At 45.7% G+C, this 27,272-nt stretch overlaps 2 protein-coding genes across 2 annotated transcripts in view; one reads left to right on the top strand and one right to left on the bottom strand.

Annotated features, from left to right (window-relative positions):
* TRAPPC11 (trafficking protein particle complex subunit 11) overlaps positions 1 to 1,847 on the bottom strand; it is a 102,798-nt gene extending 100,951 nt beyond the window's left edge. The window contains exon 1 of the mRNA XM_073607031.1: positions 1,671 to 1,847. The gene's annotated coding sequence lies outside the window, so the exon portion shown is untranslated. The remainder of the gene's footprint in view (positions 1 to 1,670) is intronic.
* A 299-nt stretch (positions 1,848 to 2,146) lies between these two features.
* Positions 2,147 to 27,104, top strand: RWDD4 (RWD domain containing 4). The gene is made up of 7 exons (XM_073607036.1): positions 2,147 to 2,301; positions 6,129 to 6,209; positions 8,708 to 8,817; positions 8,910 to 9,060; positions 10,179 to 10,296; positions 24,593 to 24,790; positions 26,913 to 27,104. The coding sequence occupies exons 1-6, from the start codon at positions 2,278 to 2,280 to the stop codon at positions 24,670 to 24,672; spliced, it is 564 nt and encodes a 187-aa protein (XP_073463137.1). The 5' UTR covers positions 2,147 to 2,277; the 3' UTR covers positions 24,673 to 24,790; positions 26,913 to 27,104.
* Positions 27,105 to 27,272: the final 168 nt, after the last annotated feature.

The following is a 27,272-nucleotide window of genomic DNA, read 5'->3' as shown; positions in this document are numbered from 1 at the left end:
GGGAGCTTGGGATCCCACATGAGTTTCCCTATAGCAAAAGCTGCTTGCTATGAGGGCGGTCGGGGGGAGACAGGGGAACCCCAGAGGAGGATTAGGGCTGTTCTGTGCAAAACCATTGCAGAGAGAAGGTAACTACAACAGGTTTGTTATATATCAATCACCATTAATAAATCCACACACCACCATCATAGTGAATAATAAATCCATGTGACACATGACGACTGGACTTTTTTTTTTCAGAATTTATATTTGTTGTTTGGATTTATTATTCACTATGATGTTGGTATGTTGATTTATTATTGCTTATAGGTGATTTACACATTTAATTAAAAGGAATAGGGCAACATTTCATCTGATTTGCTATTGTTCTTTTGTGCATTTGTCACACGTATACATGCATTTTTTTTAACAGTTTAAAACGAGAAGTACGGGAATGCGTTTTTTTTTGTAGAATCATACTTACCTAGGTGGATGCAGCATCAGTCTTATGCTGCATCTGTTCCCTGCCGGCTCTGACACTGAGAACCGAGTGATCAAACACAGACAATTGCTTGGTTCTCACAGCTCTGTGAGTAGAGAGCTGCTGACTGTCAGTCACAGCTCTCTACTCTGACCCCCCCTCCCCCTCACTGGAGTGCTGGGCTGTGGAGGGCGGCCGCCTCGCTGGCTGAGAGGTCAAACTGGGTGCCAGTCCAGGCATGTGGGCAGATTCCGAGCATATTGTAGTGATCTTTCCTGAGCCTTGACCGGCTCTGTGACGTCGTCCGACAGCAGACATTAGTTCGCTGTCTGCTGAAAACGGGTCCCAGGAGTGCAGAATGAATGAGCTTTGGCTGTACTTGTCCTTTAACATGTGTTTTGTTAGCTTCAGGCTGAGAATGAAGAAGCTAGTTATCAGGCACCTAAAACGCGATAAACACTTGTGTTGTTAATACTCAGGTGTCCACTGAATTCTATGGGGCTAAATACACACAAATCTGCTAAAAATAATGTCCTGTACTTCTTCCTGTGACACGCTACAGGCAACAGAATGTACTAACGTGAAGAGGTGTATTATAAATAAATGGAATTCTACTTGTTGAGCGCTGTCCTGTGTAGGCATAAGCGTGAAAAAAGCTCAGATCCCATTCACACCTGTGCATTCTGGGAATGCACGCCGAGACACACATTTCTGCATGCGCTCCCGAAAAACACACACTATGCTTGCACAGAACATTAACGCGCAAGGCTCAGCAAACAAAAGAGGTGCAGGCGCTACTTTGGCGTGTTTATCGCACAAAGGGCAGGACCGTCAAAGGGCAGCACAGCCCATGCTGTGGTGCAGGTAGGACAGAGGCCTAAAATGCCGTGCTTTAGTGTGCATGATCATTTAAAGGAATTAAATGGGGTCATCCCTTAGCCTGCTGATAGGAAGTCTTTGCTCAGTCTGCTCTCTCCTCTATCAGCACATGTGTATGCAGCAGAGTGTGATTGGCTCCCACTGATCCCTCCCCCCTGTGTAAGAGAGGACAGCAAGGTGAGATCATGGCTGACCCTGCAATCTATTCTATATAAAACACAGTCCAGTGTCGGTACACAAATACACAGATGCATTGAATGGTGTTGTTTATGGTTCCTGGAACTGCACCGGGCCAGATAAGGGTGTGCACATCATGGCTCTTCTCTAATACCTGATCAGACGGCAGTGTCCTCTCCTCTGTACATATCTCCAGTGTGTGGCCTGTCACACTACAGCTCCCCCATACACAGCACCTATCATCCGGGCTCTACTCCTCCACCTCACACCGATTGTCAGCTGACACACCGCACTGCCCGCCGGGACATCCCCGCCTCCATATTTACTTCGGGCAATTGTCTCCATTCCATCCCAACATCCTCTGAACACAAACTTTTAGCGAGCTGTCGCCCTCCTGTGTATAACATGCATTACCGCGATCAATTCCTTTTGCTGCTGCTACACCACTATGCTTTTGGTAACCTTACAAAGTATTCACCGTCTAATTGCATTATATTTAAACAACGTCTGTTGCTTAAATATAATGTAATTAGACGAAGAGTGCCATGGAGGGATGTTAGGAATAAAGTCGAAGTTTAGTTATTTTTCCCTTAATAAAGATGGCCGCCCTGCTACCAACGCCCTGACACAAGACGTGGGGTGACGGGCATGCGCAGTGCGGAGAAGTGTGGTCTGAGAGCAATGGCTGGCTGTGTATGCGGTAAAAGGCTGTGAGATCAGCGCTGTTATCTATTAATTGTAGCAGCCGCACTGCTTACATCATGACTGCCAATGAGGACCAAGAGGTGAGTCCCACACTGTGTATGCACAGCTTCGGCAGACCGCAATGTGACTAATAAACTCTCCCAAGTACTGCACATAACCTGCTGTTGATCCTGCCACCGCTGGTCATAGCCTACTGCTTCTGCCTCCACCACCGGTCGTAGCCTGCTATTGCTGCCGCCGCCGGTCGTAGCCTGTTGCTGCTGCCGCCGCCGGTCGTAGCCTGCTGCTGCTGCCGCCGGTCGTAGCCTGCTGCTGCTGCCGCCGGTCGTAGCCTGCTGCCGCTGCCGCCGCCGGTCGTAGCCTGCTGCCGCCGCCGGTCGTAGCCTGTTGCCGCTGCCGCCGCCGGTCGTAGCCCGCTGCCGCCGCCGGTCGTAGCCCGCTGCCGCCGCCGGTCGTAGCCCGCTGCCGCCGCCGGTCGTAGCCCGCTGCCGCCGCCGGTCGTAGCCCGCTGCCGCCGCCGGTCGTAGCCTGTTGCCGCCGCCGGTCGTAGCCTGTTGCCGCTGCCGCCGCCGGTTGTGGCCTGCTGCTGCTGCTGCCGCCGCCGGTCGTAGCCTGCTGCTGCCGCCGCCGCCGGTCGTAGCCTGCTGCTGCCGCCGCCGCCGGTCGTAGCCTGCTGCTGCCGCCGCCGCCGGTCGTAGCCTGCTGCTGCCGCCGGTCATAGCCTGCTGCTGCCGCCGCCGCCGGTTGTAGCCTGCTGCTGCCGCCGCCGGTCGTAGCCTGCTGCTGCCGCCGCCGCCGGTCGTAGCCTGCTGCTGCCGCCGCCGCCGGTCGTAGCCTGCTGCTGCCGCCGCCGCCGGTCGTAGCCTGCTGCTGCCGCCGCCGCCGGTCGTAGCCTGCTGCTGCCGCCACCACCGGTCGTAGCCTGCTGCAGCCGCCAGTTATGGCCTGCTGCTGCTGCCGCCGGTCGTAGCCTGCTGCTGCTGCCGCCGCCGGTCGTAGCCTGCTGCTGCTGCCGCCGCCGGTCGTAGCCTGCTGCTGCTGCCGCCGCCGGTCGTAGCCTGCTGCTGCTGCCGCCGGCGGTCGTAGCCTGCTGCTGCTGCCGCCGGCGGTCGTAGCCTGCTGCTGCTGCCGCCGCCGGTCGTAGCCTGCTGCTGCTGCCGCCGGCGGTCGTAGCCTGCTGCTGCTGCCGCCGCCGGTCATATCCCGCTGCCGCCGCCGGTCGTAGCCCGCTGCCGCCGCCGGTCGTAGCCTGCTGCTGCCGCCACCACCGGTCGTAGCCTGCTATTGCTGCCGCTGCCAGTCGTAGCCTGCTGCAGCCGCCAGTTATGGCCTGCTGCTGCCGCCGGTCGTAGCCTGCTGCTGCTGCCGCCGCCGGTCGTAGCCTGCTGCTGCTGCCGCCGCCGGTCGTAGCCTGCTGCTGCTGCCGCCGCCGGTCGTAGCCTGCTGCAGCCGCCAGTTATGGCCTGCTGCTGCCGCCGGTCGTAGCCTGCTGCTGCTTCCGCCGCCGGTCGTAGCCTGCTGCTGCTGCCGCCGCCGGTCGTAGCCTGCTGCTGCTGCCGCCGCCGGTCGTAGCCTGCTGCTGCTGCTGCCGCCGCCGGTCGTAGCCTGCTGCTGCTGCTGCCGCCGCCGGTCGTAGCCTGCTGCTGCCGCCACCACCGGTCGTAGCCTGCTATTGCTGCCGCTGCCAGTCGTAGCCTGCTGCAGCCGCCAGTTATGGCCTGCTGCTGCCGCCGGTCGTAGCCTGCTGCTGCTGCCGCCGCCGGTCGTAGCCTGCTGCTGCTGCCGCCGCCGGTCGTAGCCTGCTGCAGCCGCCAGTTATGGCCTGCTGCTGCCGCCGGTCGTAGCCTGCTGCTGCTGCTGCCGCCGGTCGTAGCCTGCTGCTGCTGCCGCCGCCGGTCGTAGCCTGCTGCTGCTGCCGCCGCCAGTCGTAGCCTGCTGCTGCTGCCGCCGCCGGTCGTAGCCTGCTGCTGCTGCTGCCGCCGCCGGTCGTAGCCTGCTGCTGCCGCCGCCGGTCGTAGCCTGCTGCTGCCGCCGCCGGTCGTAGCCTGCTGCTGCCGCCGCCGGTCGTAGCCTGCTGCTGCCGCCGCCGGTCGTAGCCTGCTGCTGCTGCCGCCGCCAGTCGTAGCCTGCTGCTGCTGCCGCCGCCGGTCGTAGCCTGCTGCTGCTGCTGCTGCCGCCGCCGGTCGTAGCCTGCTGCTGCTGCTGCCGCCGCCGGTCGTAGCCTGCTGCTGCCGCCGCCGGTCGTAGCCTGCTGCTGCCGCCGCCGGTCGTAGCCTGCTGCTGCCGCCGCCGGTCGTAGCCTGCTGCTGCCGCCGCCGGTCATGGCCTATTGCTGCTGCCGCCGCCGGTCGTGGCCTGCCGCCACTCGTTGCATTTTTAAAGCAGAGCTCAACCCAAAAGGAAAAGCTCTGCTTATTTGCCCCCCCCCCCCCCGCCCCCCGCATTTGACACATTTCGGGGAGCAGGTAGCTGGTGTGACAGGTACCCATTCCCTCTTCCACGTGGCTCCGCCGCAGCGAACTCATCCGGAAGTTCAGCCCTCCTCCTCCTTCCCCCGCCCGCGGGCCATTCACAAAGTGCAGCACGCATGTGCAGTAGGGAACCTTGTGGCTGCACTGCCGATTTCTTTCACCCGAGATGGTGGCGACAGCACCCAAGAGCCAATTGAAAAATCAGCTCCGGTGAAGACACTGCTGGATTAGGGGACAGGTAAAAGTCCTAATATTAAAAGTCAGCAGCTACAGTATTTGTAGCTGCTGACTTTTATTTTTTTCTGAAGGCGCCTGGAGCTCTGCTTTAAGTCATGCGTGCTGCATTTTTGGTTCAGTAAAAAAAAAAAAAAAACAAAAAAAAAAAAGCACCTTGTTTGGAAAAAAAAAAATGAAAAACGCATCCGCTGTTGCTTTTTTTTGTGTGGTGTGTGTGGGTTTTTTTTTTTTTACACAAATATCTGAAAAGTGTGGCATGCATTTGTATTCAGCTCCCCTGAATTAACACTTTGTAGAAATAGCTTTTGCTGCAATTACAGCTGCAAGTTTTGTTTAGGTATGTCTCTACCAGCTTTGCAAATCTAGAGAGTGACATTTTTGCCCATTCTTCTGTGCAAAATAGCTCAAGCTCTGTCAGATTGGATGGGGAGCGTCTGTGAACAGCAATTTTCAAGTCTTGCCACAGATTCCTAATTGGATTTATTCAAAGCCTGGCAGAAGAGCCCTTGGTCAAGAGTAGGGATGAGCTCCGGCGTGTTCGCATGTCGCACGTGCCGAGCCCGCCAGGAAGTCGGCACGGGGCAGCGCTAATCACAAGCAGTGAGACATTTCCCGATGTGCGGCTGCAGAGATCGGGAAATGTCTCCCTGCCTGTGATTAGCGCTGCGCCGTGCCGACTTCCTGGCGGGCTCGGCACGTGCGCCATGCGAACACGCCGGAGCTCATCCTTAGTCAAGAGATTTCTTACATCCATTAGCCGTAAGCGGGTCCCCAAGTCAAGGAGGTTCCCTTCCTGGGACTTATCCACGGGGTTGCAAAGTGTTTGTAAAACACCATTTGAGCCACTAGAGCATATGCAATTAACGGACCTCCAGCTGTTGCAGAACTACAACTCCCATGAGGAATAGCAAGATTCTGACAGCCACAAGCATGACACGCAGAGGCAGAGGCTAATGAGAGGGTTTAATGATGATTGCTTATTTTGAAGCCTTCGGTTATTTGTTAATACTGAGGGGCTATTGCATGTGTTGTACTTTTATAATGTGGATCATGTGTTTCCTGTGCTAGGTGGGAGGAGCCTATCTCTTTGTAAGCCATCCTGGAAGATTCCTGGAAAAAGTTAATGGATAATGACACTGTTTTTCTGACCATGCACTGAACTTCCCCTAATCATCTTGTCACTATTTGCTTTTCTTTAGATGGAGCTGGAAGCTCTTCGATCCATCTATGAAGGTGATGAACGTTTTAAGGAGATTGGGCCCAGCGGTTTCCAGTATCTGGTAAAACTTGATTTTCTGTGATAGAGAGCTATATAGATATATAACCCCCCCCCCCCCCCTCTTCTTCCTTTTTTTTTTTTTTTTTCTTTTATGCTAACTTTTATTTCACGAAATCTAAGAAATAAAGTGAAATAGATTAATGATTATAAATTTGTATGTAAATCAATTAACATATTTTGCAGTAAAGTGTGGCTCAATAAAATATATGTCATGTGCATACTGAATCTTATAAAAGTGGAAGCATGAACTTATTATATGCAGTAAAAACAATAGTGTAACTATTAGCAACCACCACGCTAATGCCCAGCCCAAACACCACCACCAAATGTGTCACTTGTGGAAAAAATAACAAACCTAAGCATCCGTTTCATTGAGTACATTTGAAAAGATTGAAAACTGGAATTTCCCAAATAATTTTCCAGGAGAGCAGCTTGAGAGATGATTGGTTCTGCCTTTAACAGAAACACACACCAGAAAGATTTAAAAAGCCCCTCCCCCTTATCCTTGGTTGTTTCGTTTTCGACCATCCAGGAGTGCACATCCTCATGTTTGTCTTGTTTCCCCTGGCTCTGATGATTGTGGTTATTGGGGTCCTCCTCAGGTGACTAGGTCTTGGACTGCCCGTGTTCCTGGTCAAGTAGCTTACTTGAGGGTTTCTACCTGAAGACGTGCTGGATCCTGCCACGTGACTGATGTAGGCAACTCAACTTTTTTTTAGTCTGTTCCTTTGGTTGCGTTTAAAGGTTCTGGTGGTCATTGGTCCTCCTGGAGGCTTTCTTCCCGTTTTCCTAAAAGTATTGCGCCACTGGACTATTTTCCTTTATGGTAGGTTGAGGACCTCCATTTTGGCACCAGATGATGATACGATTCTGATGTGCACCTCCGCCGGGCCACTTAGAACAATTATACATATTGTGTTGACTTGATTTTTTGGGAAGCTACAGTTAGGGTTTATGGTTGTGACACATGTTGCATTCTGATTTTGCAATCTCCTTTAGGTTTACTCAGACCTATGTTTTACGAAAGTACTTCACTGATTGTATATAAATTAAAGAAGTTGTTTAGGTTTGTCCATGCACTACATTGTTGTTGGTAAATCAGAAGGTGATTGTAGAATTAGATTGTAATGCGGTCCGCTTTTGACTAACCTTTTTAGTTTGCATTTTCTACCAGTACTATTTAATTTGCATAAATTATGTAATAATAATATTATTAATTACACACTAGGAGTAATCTGTATTCCAGACCTATGATTTAGGAGTACTGTGTTTAAAAATAACCACCTGGGGATTACATCATAGATCTAATGGTCGGACTTTTCGGCTACAAAAGTCCGGCGGACCAAATCCGGCGGACAATTCGATCGTGTGTGGGCTTCCCTGGACTTTCAGCGGACTTTTCCAGTCGCAAATCTGACGGACTTTAGATTTGGAACTTGCTTCAAATCTTTAAGTCGTAACTCCGCCGGACCCAAAAATCCGCTCGTCTGTATGCTAGTCCGACGGACAAAAACCCATGCTAGGGCAGCTATTGGCTACTGGCTATCAACTTCCTTATTTTAGTCCGGTCGTACGTTATCACGTACGAATCCGTCGGACTTTTGTGTGATCGTATGTAGGCAAGTCCGTTCGTTAGAAAGTCCGCCGCAAGTCCGTCGAAAGTTTGTCGGACGGGCTGTCGGACTTTTGTAGCCGAAAAGTCCGACCGTGCGTACGCCCCATAAGGTGTCCCAGATGGTAGCCATTAACAGCCTAGTATTTAAAAGCCATTCCTGCATCCCTTGCAAAGATTGACCCATGAAGAGATAACGTAAAGGGTGAGGACCAATTCCTTTTGCAGAAGGAATGTGTGCTAGTTGTTCCCCTTGCAATGTAGGAATACTATTGCCATACATGCACTGCATTCTGCCATCACCATAGTCGAAGAGAATATAAAAGTAATTCCTGATCAGTGATGCGGTTGAAGTGGTGCAGATACACAACCATCCATGTTACTCATTTACTTGTCTATATACAGTATAGGTTCAATTAAATAGTTTGAAAGACAGTAACTGTGCAGTTGGTCAAGACTTCTGTTATGTACCTCCTAGGCCTCATATAACCACAGATCTTAATGACTATGAAGTTCTGAGCTTCTTGTATAAAATGGTACATTCTACTGGGTACATTTTATTTTTTATGGTCCATGTAAGCAAGACTTGTACAAGTAAAAAAACAATGACATGACCTTCCATTAATTTTTTTTTTTTTTTTTTTTTTGCTGGTTTTGGGTCTGCACTTCATGTACTTTTTTACAAATCTGCCAGTTATGTTGCACTGCTAAACAGTATGCATAAACCGTATATGTAATCGACAATTATAGCTGCCTTCATGAATTGTATACAGAAATTTAGTATTAGGCATTGATGCATTCATTTTGACTATTGCACTAGCTCCAGCACACATATACCGTGTGTATATAAACCAGTTTATCATTTTTGGTTTTGTAATCTTATATAGGTTGGTGATGTGGGGGACTCCAAGTCTTTTCTGATTGAAATATCCTGGCCAGAAACCTATCCAGAAACTGCACCAAATATATCCATGAATGCATTTTTTAACAATCAGATGTAAGTGTATATTTTTGCAGTCCTTTGATATGTTGTGTTTTTCTAATTTTATGTAATATTATTTAATCATTTTTGGTGGGTTTCTGTCCCAGTTCCCCACAGGTCAAACAGAGTATCGCAAACAAGTTACAAAACCAGGTGGAAGCCAACCTTGGTACAGCCATGACTTATACCTTATTTGAGTATGCCAAAGACAATAAGGAGGAGTTAATGGAACATCACCAGCCATTCAACAACACTATAGTAAGTGTTTAGATTTCGGTTTGATGTCGTTATTGCCCGGAAGAAAAGTGTGAGATAATAATTCCACGTTGATTCCCAGTGTTTTCATACTGTGCTCTGGGCGTAAACACGTTTGCACAAAATGATTGCCGCAGACTTGATCCTGTAAGGGTCCCATGGTTTCTAAAGTATATCTAAAGCCAAAAACGCCTTTTCGGTTTTGGATAGTGAAGGTAAAGGTTAAACTGTCGTGTGTGTGTTTTTTTTTTTTTTTTTTTTTCTGATGTGTCCAGTTGGTTAAATGCCCACCTTACATCCTGCAAACAATTGTTTTCTACGTTCCCCGTTCACACCACAAGTTTGGTGTAATATGCTGTGTGGTACAGATTAGGCACAGGTATTGCGGTCTTCATCCTTATTCTGGCTTCACTGCCTATTGAGTCTCTGGCCTAGAACATATATGAAGAACAGGGATTCAAACTTTAAAGCGGGGTTCCACTCAAATTTTTAACTTAATCTTACCCCCTTCAGTTAATTGCATAGATGTTCAAATGCCGCACGGAAATTTTTTTTATCGCTGTAATTACCTTTATATTGTACTTTATTGTGGCACTGTCTCTCCTCCCACGGGAGTAGGCCTGTTTATTGCCTTTCCCCGGCGCCGCGCTGTCTCCTGGGAGCTTAGTGTCAGGCTTCCCAAGATTCAGTGCAGGAACAATGATCATGCGTGTGAACAAGCTGTGAATGAACAGCATTCACCACATCCAGGAAATCAATGCTTGTGGGCTTCACATGCCCACAAGCAAGATGGAAACAGCCAGCATCACATTTTTTAAGTTATTCTTCAGTACGAAAACAGACAGAGGCGGAAATATTACACCCAAACTGTGAGTATTATTTTGGGGTTACCAAAGTGTCTCAATGACCTAAAAAAAAAAAAAAAAAAAAGATTGGTCGCTGGACTCTCGCTTTAATCTAGCACAGTAAACACAGTAACCCATAAAATAGCAAAGCCAGGATCAGACTGATGCCCCCAAAGCCTATTTAACTTTAGCAGCTTCTACTTTTTTTGTAGTCCAAATCTGGAAATGCATTGAAATAATGTTACATATTTTTTAAGACCTATTTTTCCATTCCAGACATTGGCAGGAAGTGATGGCACCTTAGAACCAACAAACATAACTGCATCTAGCAAGAAAAAAGACAAAAAGGAGCAGTTGACAAAAGCACAGAAGCGCAAACTAGCAGACAAAACAGGTATTTACTTTTTGGATGTGATCATGTGAGGAAATCTCACAATGACCACATAAATGTAGAAATATGGTCATTGTACAACTTTTTTTTCCCATACTGCTTGGATGATATCTTAATGATCAAACAGTCCATCTGTTATGCCTAACAAGGAGTTTCATTTCTTCTTCCCTTTTTTTTTTTTTTTTTTTGGCCTGCCAAAACAGGGCAGTGTATAGCCTTGGTTTAGGGCCTCCTTTTCTGGCAAAGGACCGGCTTCTTTCCCATTAGTAATACATTTCCACTCCCCTCCACCCCCACCTCAAATCTGCCTAAATTTCAGGAAGGGACAAGGGAAAATTAGTATCCACTGCCTAGTAATGCCGGTGATCAAAAGGTTCTTGGGAATCCTTAGTGCCAAATGACCAAAATATATACGTGTGTGTATAGATAGATATGTTGTACTGTGGAGTAAATGCAGTGGTGGCCATTGTATCTGCAGTTGCTGGCTGTTGGCAAACCCAAACAATGACTACATCAGGTTAGATGCAGTCACTGTTTGGCCAAGAATTTTCTGGCCAGCTCCTTTGACAAACGTCTATTGAAAAATCCATTTTTTCCTCTCGCCTTCCAGGATGGCAACACATGAGATGATGGGCTCCTCCCTACAGGAAATACAATCAGTTCACAGCTGTTTAAAGGGCCCCACCTTTCCCCTTGTCCTTCGGTATTGATTGTTTGTTCTCCACAGCGAAACATTTTTTATTATTTTTTTTTCTCTGACCAGAAGACCAGAGAGTCGGATGGTACCCCTGTGAGCCAGGTTTAGGAATGCTGGTGAGGGCCGCACCAACCTGCACACCTTATAACTCACAGGTCGCCTCATTTCTGATGTACAGGTGGTCGGGTATAGAGAGTGATCTCCTGCCTGTGTATAGGGCTCAGCAGCGCGGCTCTCCTCAAGATTCCTTCCTGCAGAGCGCGATATCCATGCGGTGAAGGCCCGGCCGATGATGGAATCGGTGCACTCCAAGCCTTGCTCTGGACCGGAACTTCCGGCCAGAGCAAGAAAGAGGCAGAATGGACATGGCACAAAGTGTGGAGGAGGCGGCAGACCCGCGTAGCACCGGGGAATACATAGCTCTCTGAACTACTCAGCGCCAGAGAAGCTGCAAGAAGCACAAGCCTGCCTAACCCACCTGCGTGGACAAGGATGGAAAGGCAGCACAGGTGGCTTCAGGCAAGAGCAAGCCAGGGCCTGGTAAGTGTCTTTTACATACTGTGGGGGGTTACACCTTAGCAATCCCTGGTAGACCTCCATGCTCTTGCCTCTGGGAGAGGGGGCCTGTGGCCTGAGAAAAGGGGGGCAGGAAGAGTGACGGTTTGTTTCCTCTTCTCTTGCAAATTCCCCAAGCGGAGCTAAGGAGGTCCCTAACAAACCACCCTCTACATTCGCTAGCACTAGCTCCACAAAAAAGTGCACTAATTGTGGGGAAACATTGTCTAAATCTCACACCAAGCTGTTTTGTTACTGATGCATTAACAAATTGGCTGGGAAAGAGGCCTCAGGATTAACCACTTGCCTACAGGGCACTTTCACCCCCTTCCTGCCCAGGCCATTTTTCAGCTTTCAGTGCTGTCACACTTTGAATGACAATTGCGCGGTCATGCTACACTATATCCAAACAAATTGTTTATCATTTTCTTCACACAAATGGAGTTTTTTTGGTGGTATTTAATCTCTGCTGAGTTTTTTTACTAAAAAAAAAAAAAAAATTAAAGGGACCAAAAATTTTGAAAAAAAAATGTTTTTTTACTTAGTTTCTCTCAGTAAATTTTGTAACTAAGTCATTTTTCTCCTTCACTGACGTGCGCTGATGAGGTGGCACTGATAGGCTGAACTGGTGGGCACTGATTAGGTGGCACCGATGAGGAGGCACTGGTAGGCGGCATTGATCGATAGCAGTGATGGGCAGCACTGATAGCCGGCACTGATTGGTGGCACTTGGGAAGTGGTGGGCACTGATTGGTGACTTTGGCGTTATATTGTAATCAGGGCACCAATGAAATGACATCGGCTTCCAAGGGCCGATGTAATTTCATTGGTTTTCGATCGACCAGTGTGTGACTGACCAGTATATACTGTAGCAGCCTCTTTCTGGTAGCCACCTGATATCCATTTAGTGACTTTAGAGTGTCTCTTATGTAATATTGTGGTATGGATGCACAGGTGTTAATAAACTAATGAATACATTTAATATTTCTAATGCATCCAACCTCCTCTCAGAGACTCTGGAGAATCACTATATTATATACCGAAATAGAAATACTGATCGGCACAATCTGAATCTTGTGACCAGCGGGATCTGTGAGTAAATTTAGCATGAAGAAACATTGAGAAGTGTTGCCTATAATTGGGAGTGAATATAATTACCTGCACGCTGCGGGAGTCCTTTCACGTTGCCATGCTTTACTTCACTTGAATCTGTTGTAATCTCCTATGTACAATGAATGAATATCTGAGCAGATTGGATCAGTATTGTGCATTTTATGCTGTTTTTCTCCAGTGATGTTATATCTCCTTGTTCTCAATGACTACTTACCTGGATTAAGCAGTCGGGACTGATTATAACCTTCATTACACTCGCATGGAATAAGGATGTATAAATATTTGACTGCATTATGATATGCCCATGTTCAATTCTGTTGTCCTTTCAGCCCCACTGACTGATGGACTTATGACCACGGTAACTTTGTAGATACTATAGTGTATGGTTCTTATTCTGTGCATCTTTCCATTATGGGATAGTGTGATATGTTATACTGTATGTGTTTTTACACAGACACATACTGCTCCGCTTTAGGAAAGAGCTGCAGGGATCCCGTTTTTTTAGCTGGCTTTGAGCCATTATTTAGAAATCAAGGGTGGTGCTTTGCATTGGGGAGGGTGGGCTTGCCTATTTTTTTTTTTTTTGCACTTTTTTGATCCTCGGTCATACGAGGGGTATTTTTGTCCTTCATAGTGTGTTTGGTTTTAAGAACAATATTTTTGGGGAGGGTTGGATTATATGGGGGGGTCTTGGGTCATTGTGCTAATAAATTGTTGTACATTGCTTCTTTGAGCAATACATTCTTTTTGTAGTTTAACTCTTTAGGGCGTGTGGTAGTCTTCCTTTTTTTTTCTTCTTTTTTTTTTTTTTTTTTTTGTGTGTGGTGTGTTTGTTTTTTTTTGGTATAGTATTATACTGATTACACCCCCTTTATTTATTTATTTATTTATTTATTTGGAGATAGATAGATAGATAGAGATATATATATATTATAAAAAACAAAAAAATACTGCGCTACCCAGCAGTTAAACAGTGAGATGTGCACCAAAATAACAATAAAAAAAGAAATAACTGCGCTGAATCACTAGTAAATCCCGTGAAGTGAACTTGAGAGCTTCCGTTAGGAAGTACATATAAATGCAAAAATATAGGAAATATCGAAAATAAAATGTGGAAAAATATATGGGTTTACACATGTATCTATAGATCAAACACAAGTGTCCATATATAATATCAGTGAATCTAAATAAGTGTCCATATATATTTAGATGTGAATAGGTTGTAGGTGATGATCTGAAATCAGTCCAAAAGAGACCCTTGGGTGATCCCAACCAGAGTCAATGATGAAAAATGTGTGTGACACCCCATACAGTATCCGTAAACACACAGTAATTGCGCTTACCACAAGGCAAGCGAACACCAGCCTGTATCACGTCTTGGTATAAACAATCCAGATGGTACACTTAAGCTGCATACACCATGGCTAAAAGGATGTATTAAGGACACCAGACTTCCATCTCATAGACATGTAAATAAAAAGAAACTGGCCATAGTGTAATACTGCCAAAACTGGTTAGAGTAGAAGAAGGTAGGAAACTTACACAAGTGCATAAGAATATAGCAAAAGGAAAAACCCTAAAGTGAACGCTGTCACACTCTGTAATGAAGATGAGACACCACACTCCGTGCAAATAATGCGCTTACCACAAGGCAAGCCAACAACAGCTTGTGTTCAGTATCAGTATACCACACCACACTCCGTGATCCACAACCAGGCAAATAATGCGCTTACCGCAAGGCAAAACAACAACAGCTTGTGTTCAATAACGGTGTGAGGGATATATATGTATGTATATATGAGATATTTTCCCACTTACTCCATATTTGTTGCATACCCTAATTACATGTGGAGATGCCGCTGTCAGTGTGAGGCGAGGAGCGCCGATTGCTGGCACCTCCGTGTTTACATGTGATTGGACACAGGCGATCACATGGTTAAAGAGGCGCGGATGCGGCTCTTTACAGAGATTGGGGTTGCGCTGTGTCCTAGCAACATGGCGCGGCTGTGCGCCAGAGCGGCCATTCTGGGACGCCGTCCCAGAATGGGAGCCGCACCGTCCCGCCATCATTTGACGGTGGGCATGCGGCAACTAGTTTAATGAAGGATTTCCTTAAATCTGTTCAAGAGGAAATGTTGGCCACTATTAAATCTTTCTGCACCTCTGTAGCCTCACACCAGGTACCAGACCCAGAGGAACTTGCCCCTAAAGAGGACCCCTCCTCTCAGAGTTAACTCTCCAAACCAGGGCCAAGTGTCTATTTGCCACTCTTTCTCTGGGACTTCCCCCAGCTCAGGCTAGGGAAGAGGAATAGATAGAAGTAGCAGAAAATCAGGCAAAATCTGAGCCCAGTTCAGGGGAGGAGGCTGATCTAGGGCTGGATAGTGATGTGGAAGACATTACGCTAAGCAGACATTTCTCACCTCGTCTTTCAGGACCTGGAGAGAGCGCAGCTCCACCCATTTTCCCAGGAAACACTGCAGTCCGTTTCTTTATAGACAGGTAACTTCCACCATGGCCTCAGTTGTAGCGTTTCCATCCGCTATGGTGGAAGCGCTGTAGGTAACCAAGGGTGTGCTACGCTCTCTCCAGTTGGGGATAGTATGGGGCATACCTGTTGTGTAGTCTGTGAATACAGGCTAGCCCAGCATCCCCCCTTCTGGGAGGGGAGTGTTTCGGTGTCTCCTCCTCTTCATACCCAGCAAGGGTTCAGGCTGCTGGGGGTCCCCGCTCTCTTCAGACCAGCGGCTACAGGCTGGAAGGAGGGACAGCGGGCTCCACAGCGGTGAGAGCAGTGTCTCCTCTGTTTTCAGCCTCCATGCTTTCTAGGTCCCGGGTGGCGAGTGAGTCATTTCTGCCCGGGGCAGGACTTTCGGCAGTGTGCGCGGGTTCCGGCCGTTGGAACGCAGGGGGAGGGGGCGACTTAACTGGTGTCATTTCCGGGCCTCGCATCGGCGAAAGGACCAGGAAAATCAAGCAACACAGCAGCCGGACCCCATTAGGACCTCGGCAGCATGGATCCAGAGGAACAAGTGGCGGTAGCAGGAGCCACTAACATCAGTCAGACCCAGGTAAGCAGGGGCAGAGGTCCCTGTCTATTTTCCTTTAGGGATCTTGTGTTTTCCCTCTCTTACTCTCTTGGGGGGAAGGAAGGGAGCATGCATCACTCTCCTTGGACCAAGCACTAAAGAGAGTGTGTTTGTTTTTAGCATGGTGACTCAGTGGGGGAGTCACTAGAGTTGTAAAGCTGCGGTAACAAACACGGGGGCTAAAGGGTTAGCTCTTCTATTTGGCAGCTGGTTATTGTTTCCCTAAGGGTTAAAGGGCTTTAAAGCGGGATTCCGTCCAGGAATTTTTTTTTTTTTTAAAAGTCAGCAGCTACAAACACTGTAGCTGCTGACTTTAAATAAGTACACTTACCTTTCCTGGGTGCCCACGATGTCGGCCGGCCGAGGCCGACCCATCCCTCGGCTCTCGGGTCCCGGCACCGCCATCCTAACTAAGGGAAACAGGCAGTGGAGCCTTGCGGCTAAACTGCCAGTTTCCTACTGCGCACGGGTGAGCGGCGCGGCGCTCTGTGAATGGCCCCGTGGTTTTCTGGGAACACACAGTTCCCAGAAGGCAACGGGGCAGCTCACCGAGGAGTAGGACACGCCGTGGAATAGGAAGAGGCAGATTAGGAAGACTGCCTAGCCAGAAGGGTTCAGGTAAGTTTAAATTTAATTTTTTTTTTAGGATTTTTCAAGCTATTTTTTTATTTTAGGGTGGCCCTCCACTTTAACTGTTTATCTGGTTTTATTGTTTAGATATGTTTTTAATGGAGTGGGCTTTTGGTGTATTTCAGACAAAAGCCAAGGAGAGAGCCAAACATTCCTTGCCCTCCTCTTAAAAGGAAATGCCCATCTTGCAAAAATACACTTAGGGAGTCTTGGACTGAAGTGTTATGCAGGACCTGTATAGCAGATCTAGTTAAAGAGGAAACTTCCTCAGCTACATCCTCTACTCAACCAGTAGAACTACTAAGCTCCTTCCGGAAAAAACTTGCGGACGCGTTTGAGACATTCCGTTCTTATCTAGACAAACGCCCGGCTGCACAGCCTAATGCCCCGTACACACGGTCCAATTTTCCAACGGAAAATTTTCGATGGGAGCTTGTTTCGGAAATTCCGACCCATGTGTAGGCTCCATCGGACATTTTCCATCGGAATTTCTGTCACACAAAATTTGAGATCTGGATCTCATATTTTCCGACAACAAAATCTTTTGTCGGAAATTCCGATCGTGTGTACACAATTCCGAAGCCCAAAGTTCCACGCGTTCTCGGAATCAAGCAGAAGAGCCGCACTGGCTATTGAACTTCCTTTTTCTCGGGTCGTCGTACGTGTTGTACGTCACAGAGTCCTTGACGTTCGGAATTTCAGACAAGATTTGTGTGACCGTGTGTATGCAAGACAAGTTTGAGCCAACATCCATCGGAAAATCCATGGATTTTGTTGTCGGAATGTCCGATCGTGTGTACGGGGCATTACAGTAGAGGCAGCTCGCCATCCTGTTCTCGTCCAAGTATTTCTGCACCCAGGGGGGTCAGTGATTCAGGGGACGAAGAGGGAAGTGTTTCCCCAGGTTCTGAGGATGAAGAGAAAAATGCTTCTTCTTCACGCTATAGATTATCTTTAGAAGAGGTGGATGATCTATTAAAGACTATCCATACAACATTAAAGAGGACAAAGCTCAGTTGTCTTTACACAATAAAATATTCCAAGGCATGGGGAAGTGAAACATCGTGTATTCCCAGTGCATACATTTATATCTTAAAAGAGTGGAAGGACCCAGAAAGGGCCCCTTTCCTCTCTAAATCTCTCAAACGGAAATTTCCTTTCGAAGAGAGTACCGCTGAAGTATGGAATAAAAAAAAAACAAAGCTTGATGCAGCTTTTTCACATGTGTCAAAGAACACAGACCTGGCTTTTGAGCATATGGGCTTCTTAAAAAGACGCCATTGATAAAAGGGCAGATTCCTTATTGAAAAAAAAGCCTGGGATTCAACCTTAGCCAATTTAAAACCAGCTATGGCGTCAACTGTGGTGGCCAGGAACCTAGAGTACTGGCTTGAACAGTTGAAAACCCATATCGAAGCAGGAACTTCCTGCAAAGACCTGTTAGACGCGCTGCCAGTACTACAGAAAGCGGTAGGGTACATGGTAGATGCCTCCCCTGAATCTATAACAATGTCTGCTAGATCCTCGGCCCTGGTAAACTCAGCTCGTAGAGCACTATGGGTTAAGACGTGGTCGGGATACGGCCTCAAAGGCAAAGTTATGTGGTCTTCCCTTCGAGGGGAATTTAGTGTTTGGCCCTGATCTTGAAGCAGTGCTGGATAGGACAGCAAATAAAAAGGCCTTCCCAGTAAAAAAGAAGGTGATCCCTCAGGGCAAGAAAAATTTTTCTTGCAAGCCCAGGACACAAAGGACACAGGATACAAAAGACCCTGGAGGTCCCAAAGAGGGAGGGGCAAGTCAGGGGTACTATTCCGACCTCCTGGCCAAACCACAAAAAAATCAGTGACGGCTGCAAGCTTTTTTTTCCCACAGTGGAAGACAACAACAACGAGTCCGTTTGTCCTCAAAACAATATCAGAGAGCTACAGACTGGAGTTCTCTCAGTCCCCACCAAGTCGATTTATACATAACCCAGGCTCCCTGAGACCTAGAGAAATCTCTAGCAATGTCATCTCTCTTGCAAGAACAGAGGCGGCTCTAGACTTTGTGAGGCCTTAGGCAATACTTAGACGTGAGGCCCCACTCACGCCCATAATGGGAAAAATAATTAAAGGGATGAAAATTAACTGTATTAGGAGGGTACAGTATAGGGTCGTGGACAGTACAGGGGCGCAGGAGGGAACAGTACAGGGGGTAGGTAAGTGGGCACAGTATAGGGGCAGTAAGGAATAATAAAGATATATTCTCCTCAAGCAGAGCTGCACAGGGAAGCTGCTCCTCCCCGCCGGCCGTCATATTACGTCCTTGACTTTGTGCGGGTATATCTGAATGATGCCTGCAGCTACAGGCATCATTCAGATATCAGCTTTTTCAGCCGGCGATTCCCTACACCGGCACTTGATCGTTCTTGCGGGCGGCGAGAGGGGATGTCCCCCCTCCCACCGCCCCCGATGCTTTTACCGACTCAACGCCTCTATCGGTGAGTTGGAGACAGGATCCGCCGCCCCCCCCGGATGTTTACCATAGGTCGCCTGAGTCTCTTTGATCGTTCTGAGGCGCCGCCTCGGCTGGGAAGCCGAGATCATTTTTTTTATATTTTTTTATTTTTGGCTTCCCAGCCTAGAGGTGAGCTGTGGGGTCTTATTGACCCCTTATCTCACTGTAAAGAGGACGATCATGCCATATTCCTATTACAAGGGATGTTTACATTCCTTGTAATAGGAATAAAAGTGATTAAAAAAAATGATTTTTTTTAAAAAGTGTCAAACTAAAAATAAAAGTAAAATTTAACAATAAAAAAATAAATTTAAAGCGCCCCTGTCCCCGTGTGCTCGCACGCAGAAGCGAATGCATACATAAGTCCCACATATGAAAACGGTGTTCAAACCACACATGTGAGGTATTGTCGCAAACGTTCGATCAAGAGCAATAATTCTAGCCCAAGACCTTCTCTGTAACTCAAAACAGCAGTAAAAATTTTTAAAGCGTAGTCTATGGGGATTTTTAAGTCCTGAAGTTTGGCGCCATTCCATGAGCGTGTGCAATGTTGAAGCGTGACATGTTAGGTATCTATTTACTCTGCGTAACTTCATCTTTCACATTATGCAAAAAATTTGGGCTGACTTTACTGTTTTTTTTGTTTGTTTGTTTTTTTTTTTTTTTTTCTAAAGCACAAAACTTTTTTTTTTTTTTTTTAAATTGCTGCGCAAATACCGTGCAACGACTGCCATTGTATTCTCTAGGGTCTTTGCTAAAAAAACATACATAATGTTTAGGGGTTCTATGTAATTTTCTAGCAAAAAAATTATGATTTTTACACGTAGGAGAGAAATCAGAATTAATAAGAATCAATAAGACCCCATATCTCACTTCTAGGCTGGAAAGCCTGAAATAAAAAAAGATCTATGCTTCCCAGCCAAGGCGTCGTCGTTTGTTTGAATGCGGAGGCCGGGCGTGATGTAGCAGCAGCAATCATTCAGATATACCCGCACAAATTCAAGGACGTCATATGATGGCCGGCGGGCAGGAAGAGGTTATAGAGTGTTTTCATGACTACTCTGGATCTCAGGGATGCCAACTTGCATGTCCCGATCTTCCTGGAACACTGGGCATTCCTGAGATTTGCGGTGGTAACCCAGGAAGGGGTTCTCCATTGGCAGTTCAGGGCACTTCCTTTTTTGGAATAGCGGCCAGTCCAAGGATCTTCACGAAGATCCTAGCAGAGGCAGTAGCCTAATACCTTACCTGGACGATTTGCTCATCGTTGGTCCATCACCTACTAAGGTGGAAACTGATACTCAAGGGTAGTTTCAGCCCTGCAAAAGCTGGGCTGGCTGGTGAGCATGGAGAAATCGTCCCTGCCAGTTCAGGTCCAACCCTATCTAGGCTACCTGGTAAACTCACGGGCTCAAAAGCTCTTCCTCCCAAGGGAGAAGGTGGAGAAAGTAGTCGCAGCTGTCAAAAGGCTTATAGGAGCCTTCGTGTGTTTGAAGGGAGATTCTCTGGGTCCTGGGACTCATGTCAGCCAGCATCCCAGCAGTTGTTTAGGCACAACTGCATTCAAGAGACCTTTAATTTTTCCACCTTTCCTCAAAAGGAACAAATCTCTAGACGAAAGTTTAGTCATCACCCCTCAGGTAAAATCCTCCCTGAAGTTGTGGTCAGTCCCAAACAATCTGGAAAAGGGCAGACCTTGGGGTCAGTGGGATCCACTAAAGGTCACCATGGAGGCAAGCGCCTGGGGAGTAGCTGTTGTGGAATCTCATATTAGCCAATGTATTTCATATTGTATATATTGATTTGCATATATTTTATTGATGATTATTATTATTATTATTATTATTTATATTATTATATAGTAGTGGTTTTATCAATATTATTATTCAATAAGTAAAGCAACAATTATTAATCTTTAATAATGTATACTGTGTTTTCCAGATTTAGAAAGTCTTCATTTTTAAGTGTTGAACTTTAAATGACCTCTGCTTTATGACAAGTACTTGTAAACAGGTGTTCTCGAAAATGTATTAAGATAGTCTACTGGATGAAAGTTCATTAGAATAGATTCAAGTTATGTAGAATTGTCTCAGACAGATAAGAAAACAGGTGGTTAAAATAATTAGGTGGAATACAGGAAAGTTATGTACAGAACATTAATTAAGTTTGACAGGGTCAAACAAAGGTCTGCTTGTGCCCTCATTAAAACTGTTAAAATACATGCATATAGTGAAACATATAAAACATCTGGTGGGGTTATTGAAAGTTAATTGTCTCAAAGTTGTAAATCTGCAAATCCTTGAAGCTAGTATCAAGATAAGGAGAGTCTGATAACACAGCTGGGTGCCAGACTGTCTCTATACAGGTGTTTTTAATTGGACAAAAACAGTTATAAATCAGTTTAATGAACATATAGGAATTTTGGGAATAATTAAGTTTATCTGGTTGTAGAACAGGTGTCAGATTTATGGTTGGTTACTTTGATGTAGATCTTAGCGACCAATCATAGGTAAGAAAGATAGTTGAGATAAGACTTGTGAAATGGTATATAAATGCAAGCTCTGCAATTGTTAGACGGACAAGTCAGATAGGAGCTCATAAGGCTGAACTCTGTGTATGCTGCCCTATTGCACGGGTCATAGAGGTCAGAACCAATGGGCAAGTATCTGTCCATAACTTGTCTCCTCGTACGAGTCAGAGAAGACTTCTTAACTTGTTCCAGAATGTGGTCTCAGGTGAATTTCCCTCAAGAACTCGGTCGAGCTGGAACCCAGAACTCTGTGAGGGGACCAGATGACCGGCAGATCGGCTGGTCCCTATCAGGTGAGAGGTTCCCAAAAATTGGCAGTAAAGACCCATTCTGGTTCAAGGTGAGAACAATTCACAATTGTTTAAATTTGGTTAGAGGATAACAATATTTATATCTAATATGCATGCATTGTAAGAAACTGTATAAATTAGACCTGTATATTGTAATATTTTGAACATAAACCTATATGTTATCAGCTGTTAATAAACCTGCATTGCTGAAGTTCTGCCTGGTTCGATACTTTACTATTCTACTTCATAGCCCGGACCTCTTCCTATCACAGAGAGCTCAGAGCGGTAGGAGAAGCCCTAAAAGCCTTCGAAAGCACTATCTTAAGCAAAGAAGTCCAGATTCGCTCAGACAACGTGGCTGTAGCCTACCTGAACCATCAGGGAGAACCAGATCCAGAGTCCTCCTAGACCTAGCAAAAGAGATCTTGTGCTGGGCCGAGCACAGGGTGGTCTCGTTGTCGGCAGTCCACCTAAAGGGCACGAATAACCAGGAAAAGCAAACTTCCTCAGCCGCCAACCTGTCAGACAGGGAGAATGGGAGCTGAACCCGAAAGAATTTTAGCTGCCCAGTAATAGACCTCTCTGCCAATTTCAGGAACAGAAGAGTTAGAGATTCTTCTCCCACTCCCTGGAAAGAGTCAAAGGTCTCGGAAGCCCTAGCACAGAGCTGGAACTTCCAATCGGCTTACGCCTCCCCCCCCCTCACTGATTCCTCGAGTCATTCAAAAAATTAAGCCAGTCCTCGGGACTTCTCCTCCTGGTTGCTCCATGGTAGCCAAGGAGGGCTTGGTTTGCGACCCTGAAGGTGCTGTCAGTAGCGCCTCCCTGGAAGCTTCTGGACCTACTCGCCTGGTTAGTGAGCGCCAGATCCTCAGGGTTAAAGGTTGCTCAGCTAGAGTGATAGACACTCTCCTGTTGAGCAGGAAACCGGTGACGAGAAAAATATACTCTAAGGTATGGAAAATCTTTTCTACTTGGTGTAAACAAAAGCAAGTTGTTTCCACCTCCTGTTCCTGTAATCCTAAAATTTCTTCAGGATGGGGTAGAGAAGAATGTGGCAGTTAACACTCTTCAAGTACAAGTGGCAGCACTTTCTGTTTTTCTTGACTCTAGATTAGCGAAGGAACCTTTTGGTTAAAAGATTTATGGTGGCCAGAGATGGGGCTACCCCTGTCCCAAAAGATAGGTTCCCGCCTTGGGACCTGACTAGGGTACTAGAAGCCTGATCTAAACACCCCTTTGAACCTATATAGGAGTTTTCATTTAAGTTCTTGACTTTAAAATTGGCCTTCCTGCTAGTGATCACCACAGCTAGAAGGGTACGAGACTTACAGGGTTTATCCATTAAAGAACCCTTTGTGTTGATCCTACCAGATCAATAGGATCATCCTCAGGCCAGATCCTTTATATCTGCCTAAGGTGTCATCATCTTTTCATAGGACACAGTTAATAACCCTACCATTCTTTTTGTGAGAACCCTAAGAACGAGGGGGAAAAGAAATGTCATTGCTTAAATGTTAGGAGATGCCTCCTCACTTATCTACAGAGGTTAAAAGCATTTAGGAGCATTTGATCCTCTTTTCTGGACCAAGGAAGGGACTCCAAGCATCCAAAGCTTCAGTCTCCAGGTGGATAAGGCAAGCCATTACTAAAGCGTACAAGAGCTCAGGTATACCTGCACCAGCAAAGTTGAAAACACACTCAACTAGAGCCCTGGCAACCTCCTGGGGCATAAAAGTGGGAGCCTCCTCAGAGCAAATTCGTAACGCAGCCACTTGGCCAAGCCAAGGCCCCTTCCTGAAGCACTACCGAGCAGAGGTGTTGTCACAGCAAGACCTAGCCTTCGGTCGAAAAGTGCTAAAGGCAGTGGTCCCACCCTAAGGTAGGCCTGCAGATTACTTTATTATCCCCTCATGTGTTGCCGTCCTGGAAGTTGAGAGGAAAAAAACAACGGTTAGACTTACCAGTAGCAGTGTTTCTACAAACCTTCCAGGACGGCAGGCCTACTTCCCGCCCTGTTAAGGGTGGAGAAAAAGGTATACAGTAGGTGGTAAGTGTCTAAGTGATTGAAGACCTCTTGTGAATCGGTTGGGAGAATTTCTTTACTACAACTGAGGGACAAGGGGAAAGGTGGGGCCTTTTAAACAGCTGTGAATGGATTGTGTTTCCTGTAGGGAGGAGCCTATCGTCTCTCATGTGTTGCCATCCTAAAAAGGTTTGTAGAAACAACGTTACTGGTAAGTTTAACTGTCAGTTTTTGTTGAGCTGATTGGTTCCATCAGGAAAAACCACAGAATGACACATGTAGCTCCCATTAAAGTAAATCACAATCCTGAGTTGGTTCTGACAGTGGGAACAATTAATAAAACAAGAGGAAAAAGTATCTGGCTTTTCTGTAGTATAGAGATGCCTGTGAGTTGTAGATATTAGAACTGCATTGCTATGGGCAATAAAAGGAACAGAAGGGGGCATCGGACTAAGCCTAGCGAATGAATAACTGGATTTATTAAGTCAGTTGGCAACTTACCAGGTTTTAAATAAATCCAGTTATTCATCTGCTACATTTAGTCTGGAGCCCTCTTCTGTTTCTTTTGTTTTTCAGAGTATGCTTCACTCTTTGAGGAGCTGCCACTGAGTTATATCTATGGACTTTTTCATTTCTGATTTATTGTTATTTATGCATACCACTTGAGTGTATCTGTTTTTCCAGCACCCTTCTGATATTTCTGTCATTGCTTTGGACAATGCAGATCCCCTTTTCTTTCTGCAGCATTTATTAAACAACCTTTTGCGCTACTGCTCACTGAATATAAATGTGTTGTGATACTGCTGTAGTAGTGCTAGAGTCTGTAAGACTGCTGAAGACTAATAAAATAACTGGTGTGTTTTGCATTTCTAGATCATAAAGGTGAACTACCCCGGGGATGGAACTGGGTTGATGTTGTTAAGGTAATAACTAAAGGTTTTGTGGTGGTGTGATAAGTGAAGCTTTCATTTTATATATCTAAGTACTTATCAAAGTATTTCTTTCTTTTATGTTTTCTTTATATTTTCACCATTAAATTGATGGGTTCCGTGATTCGTTTAAATCTAGCATGTAAGTAAAAAAAAACTTTGTACATTTTGAAGTTTTAAAGTTTAATGTTGGGCTGAAAACAGTCCTGTTTTAAATGAAGAATGTTATCAACATGTTAAAGTTAGGGTGTACCTAATAGCAGATATATTTTCCATGTTAAAGTATAACAAAAGGCAAAACTTTTTTGTTTAGTTTTGGATAGAGTAGAGAGGGATTAGAACACCTGCCAGTTTTCTTTTTCGGTTTGTGTCCCCGTTAAGGAGATTCACCCTCTCTATTAGTCCTGTTTACAATTATCATTGAAAGCAAAAGAAATTACGCAAATTTTGGGTTGTTCCCAGAAAAGTAATAGAGGGGAAATCTTCCAATGGGTACACTAGTTCTGGGGGTCCCCAAGAAATTCCCTTAAGTAATGTATAACACAACCATTTGTAAATTCTGAGACGGATCACAGATCACCTCCAGACAATGTCTTCATCTTCCTTTCTGCCAAGAAGGCCAGCACAATTTTTGCCCAGGCATCATCCAGAGTCCACATACACTTCCAGGGCTAAGATACTTGACTAGTATTAACATAGTTAGGTGCCTTATACTCTTGGCTGTTTGTATCGCACAGCTCAGCCATTGTTCCATTGATCTAGGACCAGCAATTACAAAAACTGAGTATTACTTGCATAGCTCAGTCCCCCTACTGCATCTTGCCTATTGGTCTGCCAGTGTAAAAATTTGTCACAGATTAGCCTGCATCCTCTACTTCATACCCTTTTGGACCGGTCAGAACAATAAACCGATCGCTTAGGGGAAAGGAAGACTAAAAATAACCTTCCGGCTTGCAGCAAACACCATTCCTCTGATATGCAGCAAGACCTTTCAAGACAGGCATTTAACTATGCAATTTTTTTTATTTTTTTTTTTTGTTAACAAATAAAGTGAATATAAACCTTAATAAATCATCTAAAAGGTATCCCTCTACCCATAATAACTATTAACTGAACTTTTTTTTTTTTTTTCTTTAAATCTGAGATTTCGCATCAGATATCTGATGATTCTGTCAGTCCTTTTCCCTTCCTTCTGCTTTCTGACCATGCCAAGCACAGAAGCAGATCCCTGCTGGTGTGGTCAGTCAGCCTGGCTGACACTCCAGCCTTTCTTCTTTTGATTGGTTGACAGGTGACTTTGACTAGCGGGGGCATTATGGTTGGTACACACGTTTTTTTAAGTTTTTTTATTTTTGTCCGTTCAAACTGAGGAGGTCGCTGTACTAACTATGCAATGTTAGTACAGCTATCTCCCTGCTGTGCTATTGTGTTCAGACAGGGGGACTTTGACTAGCCATCGGCTGCAAGTGCTGATCGGATCCGATTGGCTGCTTTTCTTTCCAGCGTGCTCGTTCAACAGAAGCCAGTCGTGAGATCGGCTTCTGTCAGACAAGCAGCTGTACACACGGCTGAATGTCGGCTGGTTTCTACTGTACTGGCTGACTTTGGCCGATATTCAGCCCACGTGTACAGGGCTTTACTGTCAGAGCTGCAACATGTTGCATTGTGAACTGCAGTGTTGCTAGTCTATGTACCCCAGCTACACATGTCATATCGCTGCCAGCCCGCAGTCACATTTTCATGTACAAATGTGCATTTTTGCATGTGTGTGTGAAAAATTGAAAAAAAAAATACATTGGTTTCTCTTTTTTGTCAAACTAATCCAAAAACTTTTGTTTTCATTTTTGGATAGCGTAAGTAACTGCTGTGTTGTTTTTTTTTTTTTTTTTGTGTACAATTGGGGAGATTTTCCTATTCGTGACTCATAGCTGAAGCAGGAAGTGAGAGGAAATCCCTCCAAAGTTAAAGAATCCCTGGTTGTCACCCAGTTGAAGATTGGTTCTCTATTTCTACTCTAGTGACTATCCAAAATTTGGTATTTTTCTTCATTTTAACTCTTGATAATTCTGGTAAACGTGACAAAGGTGAAACTCCCTAACAGGGACACAGTTGGCAATAAAAACCTGACTAATGTTCTAATCCATCTCCACTCTATCAGAAACTAAAAAAAAAGTTTTGGCCTTCGCTATGCCTTCGTTACATTGGTCAACATGGTGCGGATCATTGTTCAGCCTTTCCTAACTAGAGGTATTTTCTATTTTCAGCTTGCTAAGACTGGCACCCATGAAGATGAATAAAAAACACAAGAGGAACATTTTAATGCTTCGTTACATGGTTACCGTTCATCTTCTATATATTTTTATTTTACTGAAGTAATTTATTAAGAGGCTGCATTTTATAAGTGAAGCCTCTTTTTGTAGGCTTCCTGTTTAATAAAGGATGCTGTGTTTGTTGTATATTCACTTGGTAAAGAATTTATTTATATTGCCTTGGTTATGGATTTAAGCATCTTTTTTTAGAAAAAAAACATATGACTTTTTTGAAAGGCCCACTAAGGTCTCTCCCTACCTTTGAAACCCATGCCTTTATAAAATGCAGTACTGGAATATTTGTTACACTGAGGT

Source organism: Aquarana catesbeiana, linkage group LG01 (genome assembly GCF_042186555.1).
Source record: "Aquarana catesbeiana isolate 2022-GZ linkage group LG01, ASM4218655v1, whole genome shotgun sequence".
Taxonomy (NCBI): Eukaryota; Metazoa; Chordata; class Amphibia; order Anura; family Ranidae; genus Aquarana; species Aquarana catesbeiana.
The sequence above is the reverse complement of the archived record's forward strand: the minus strand, read 5'-3'. Positions and strand labels throughout refer to the sequence as shown.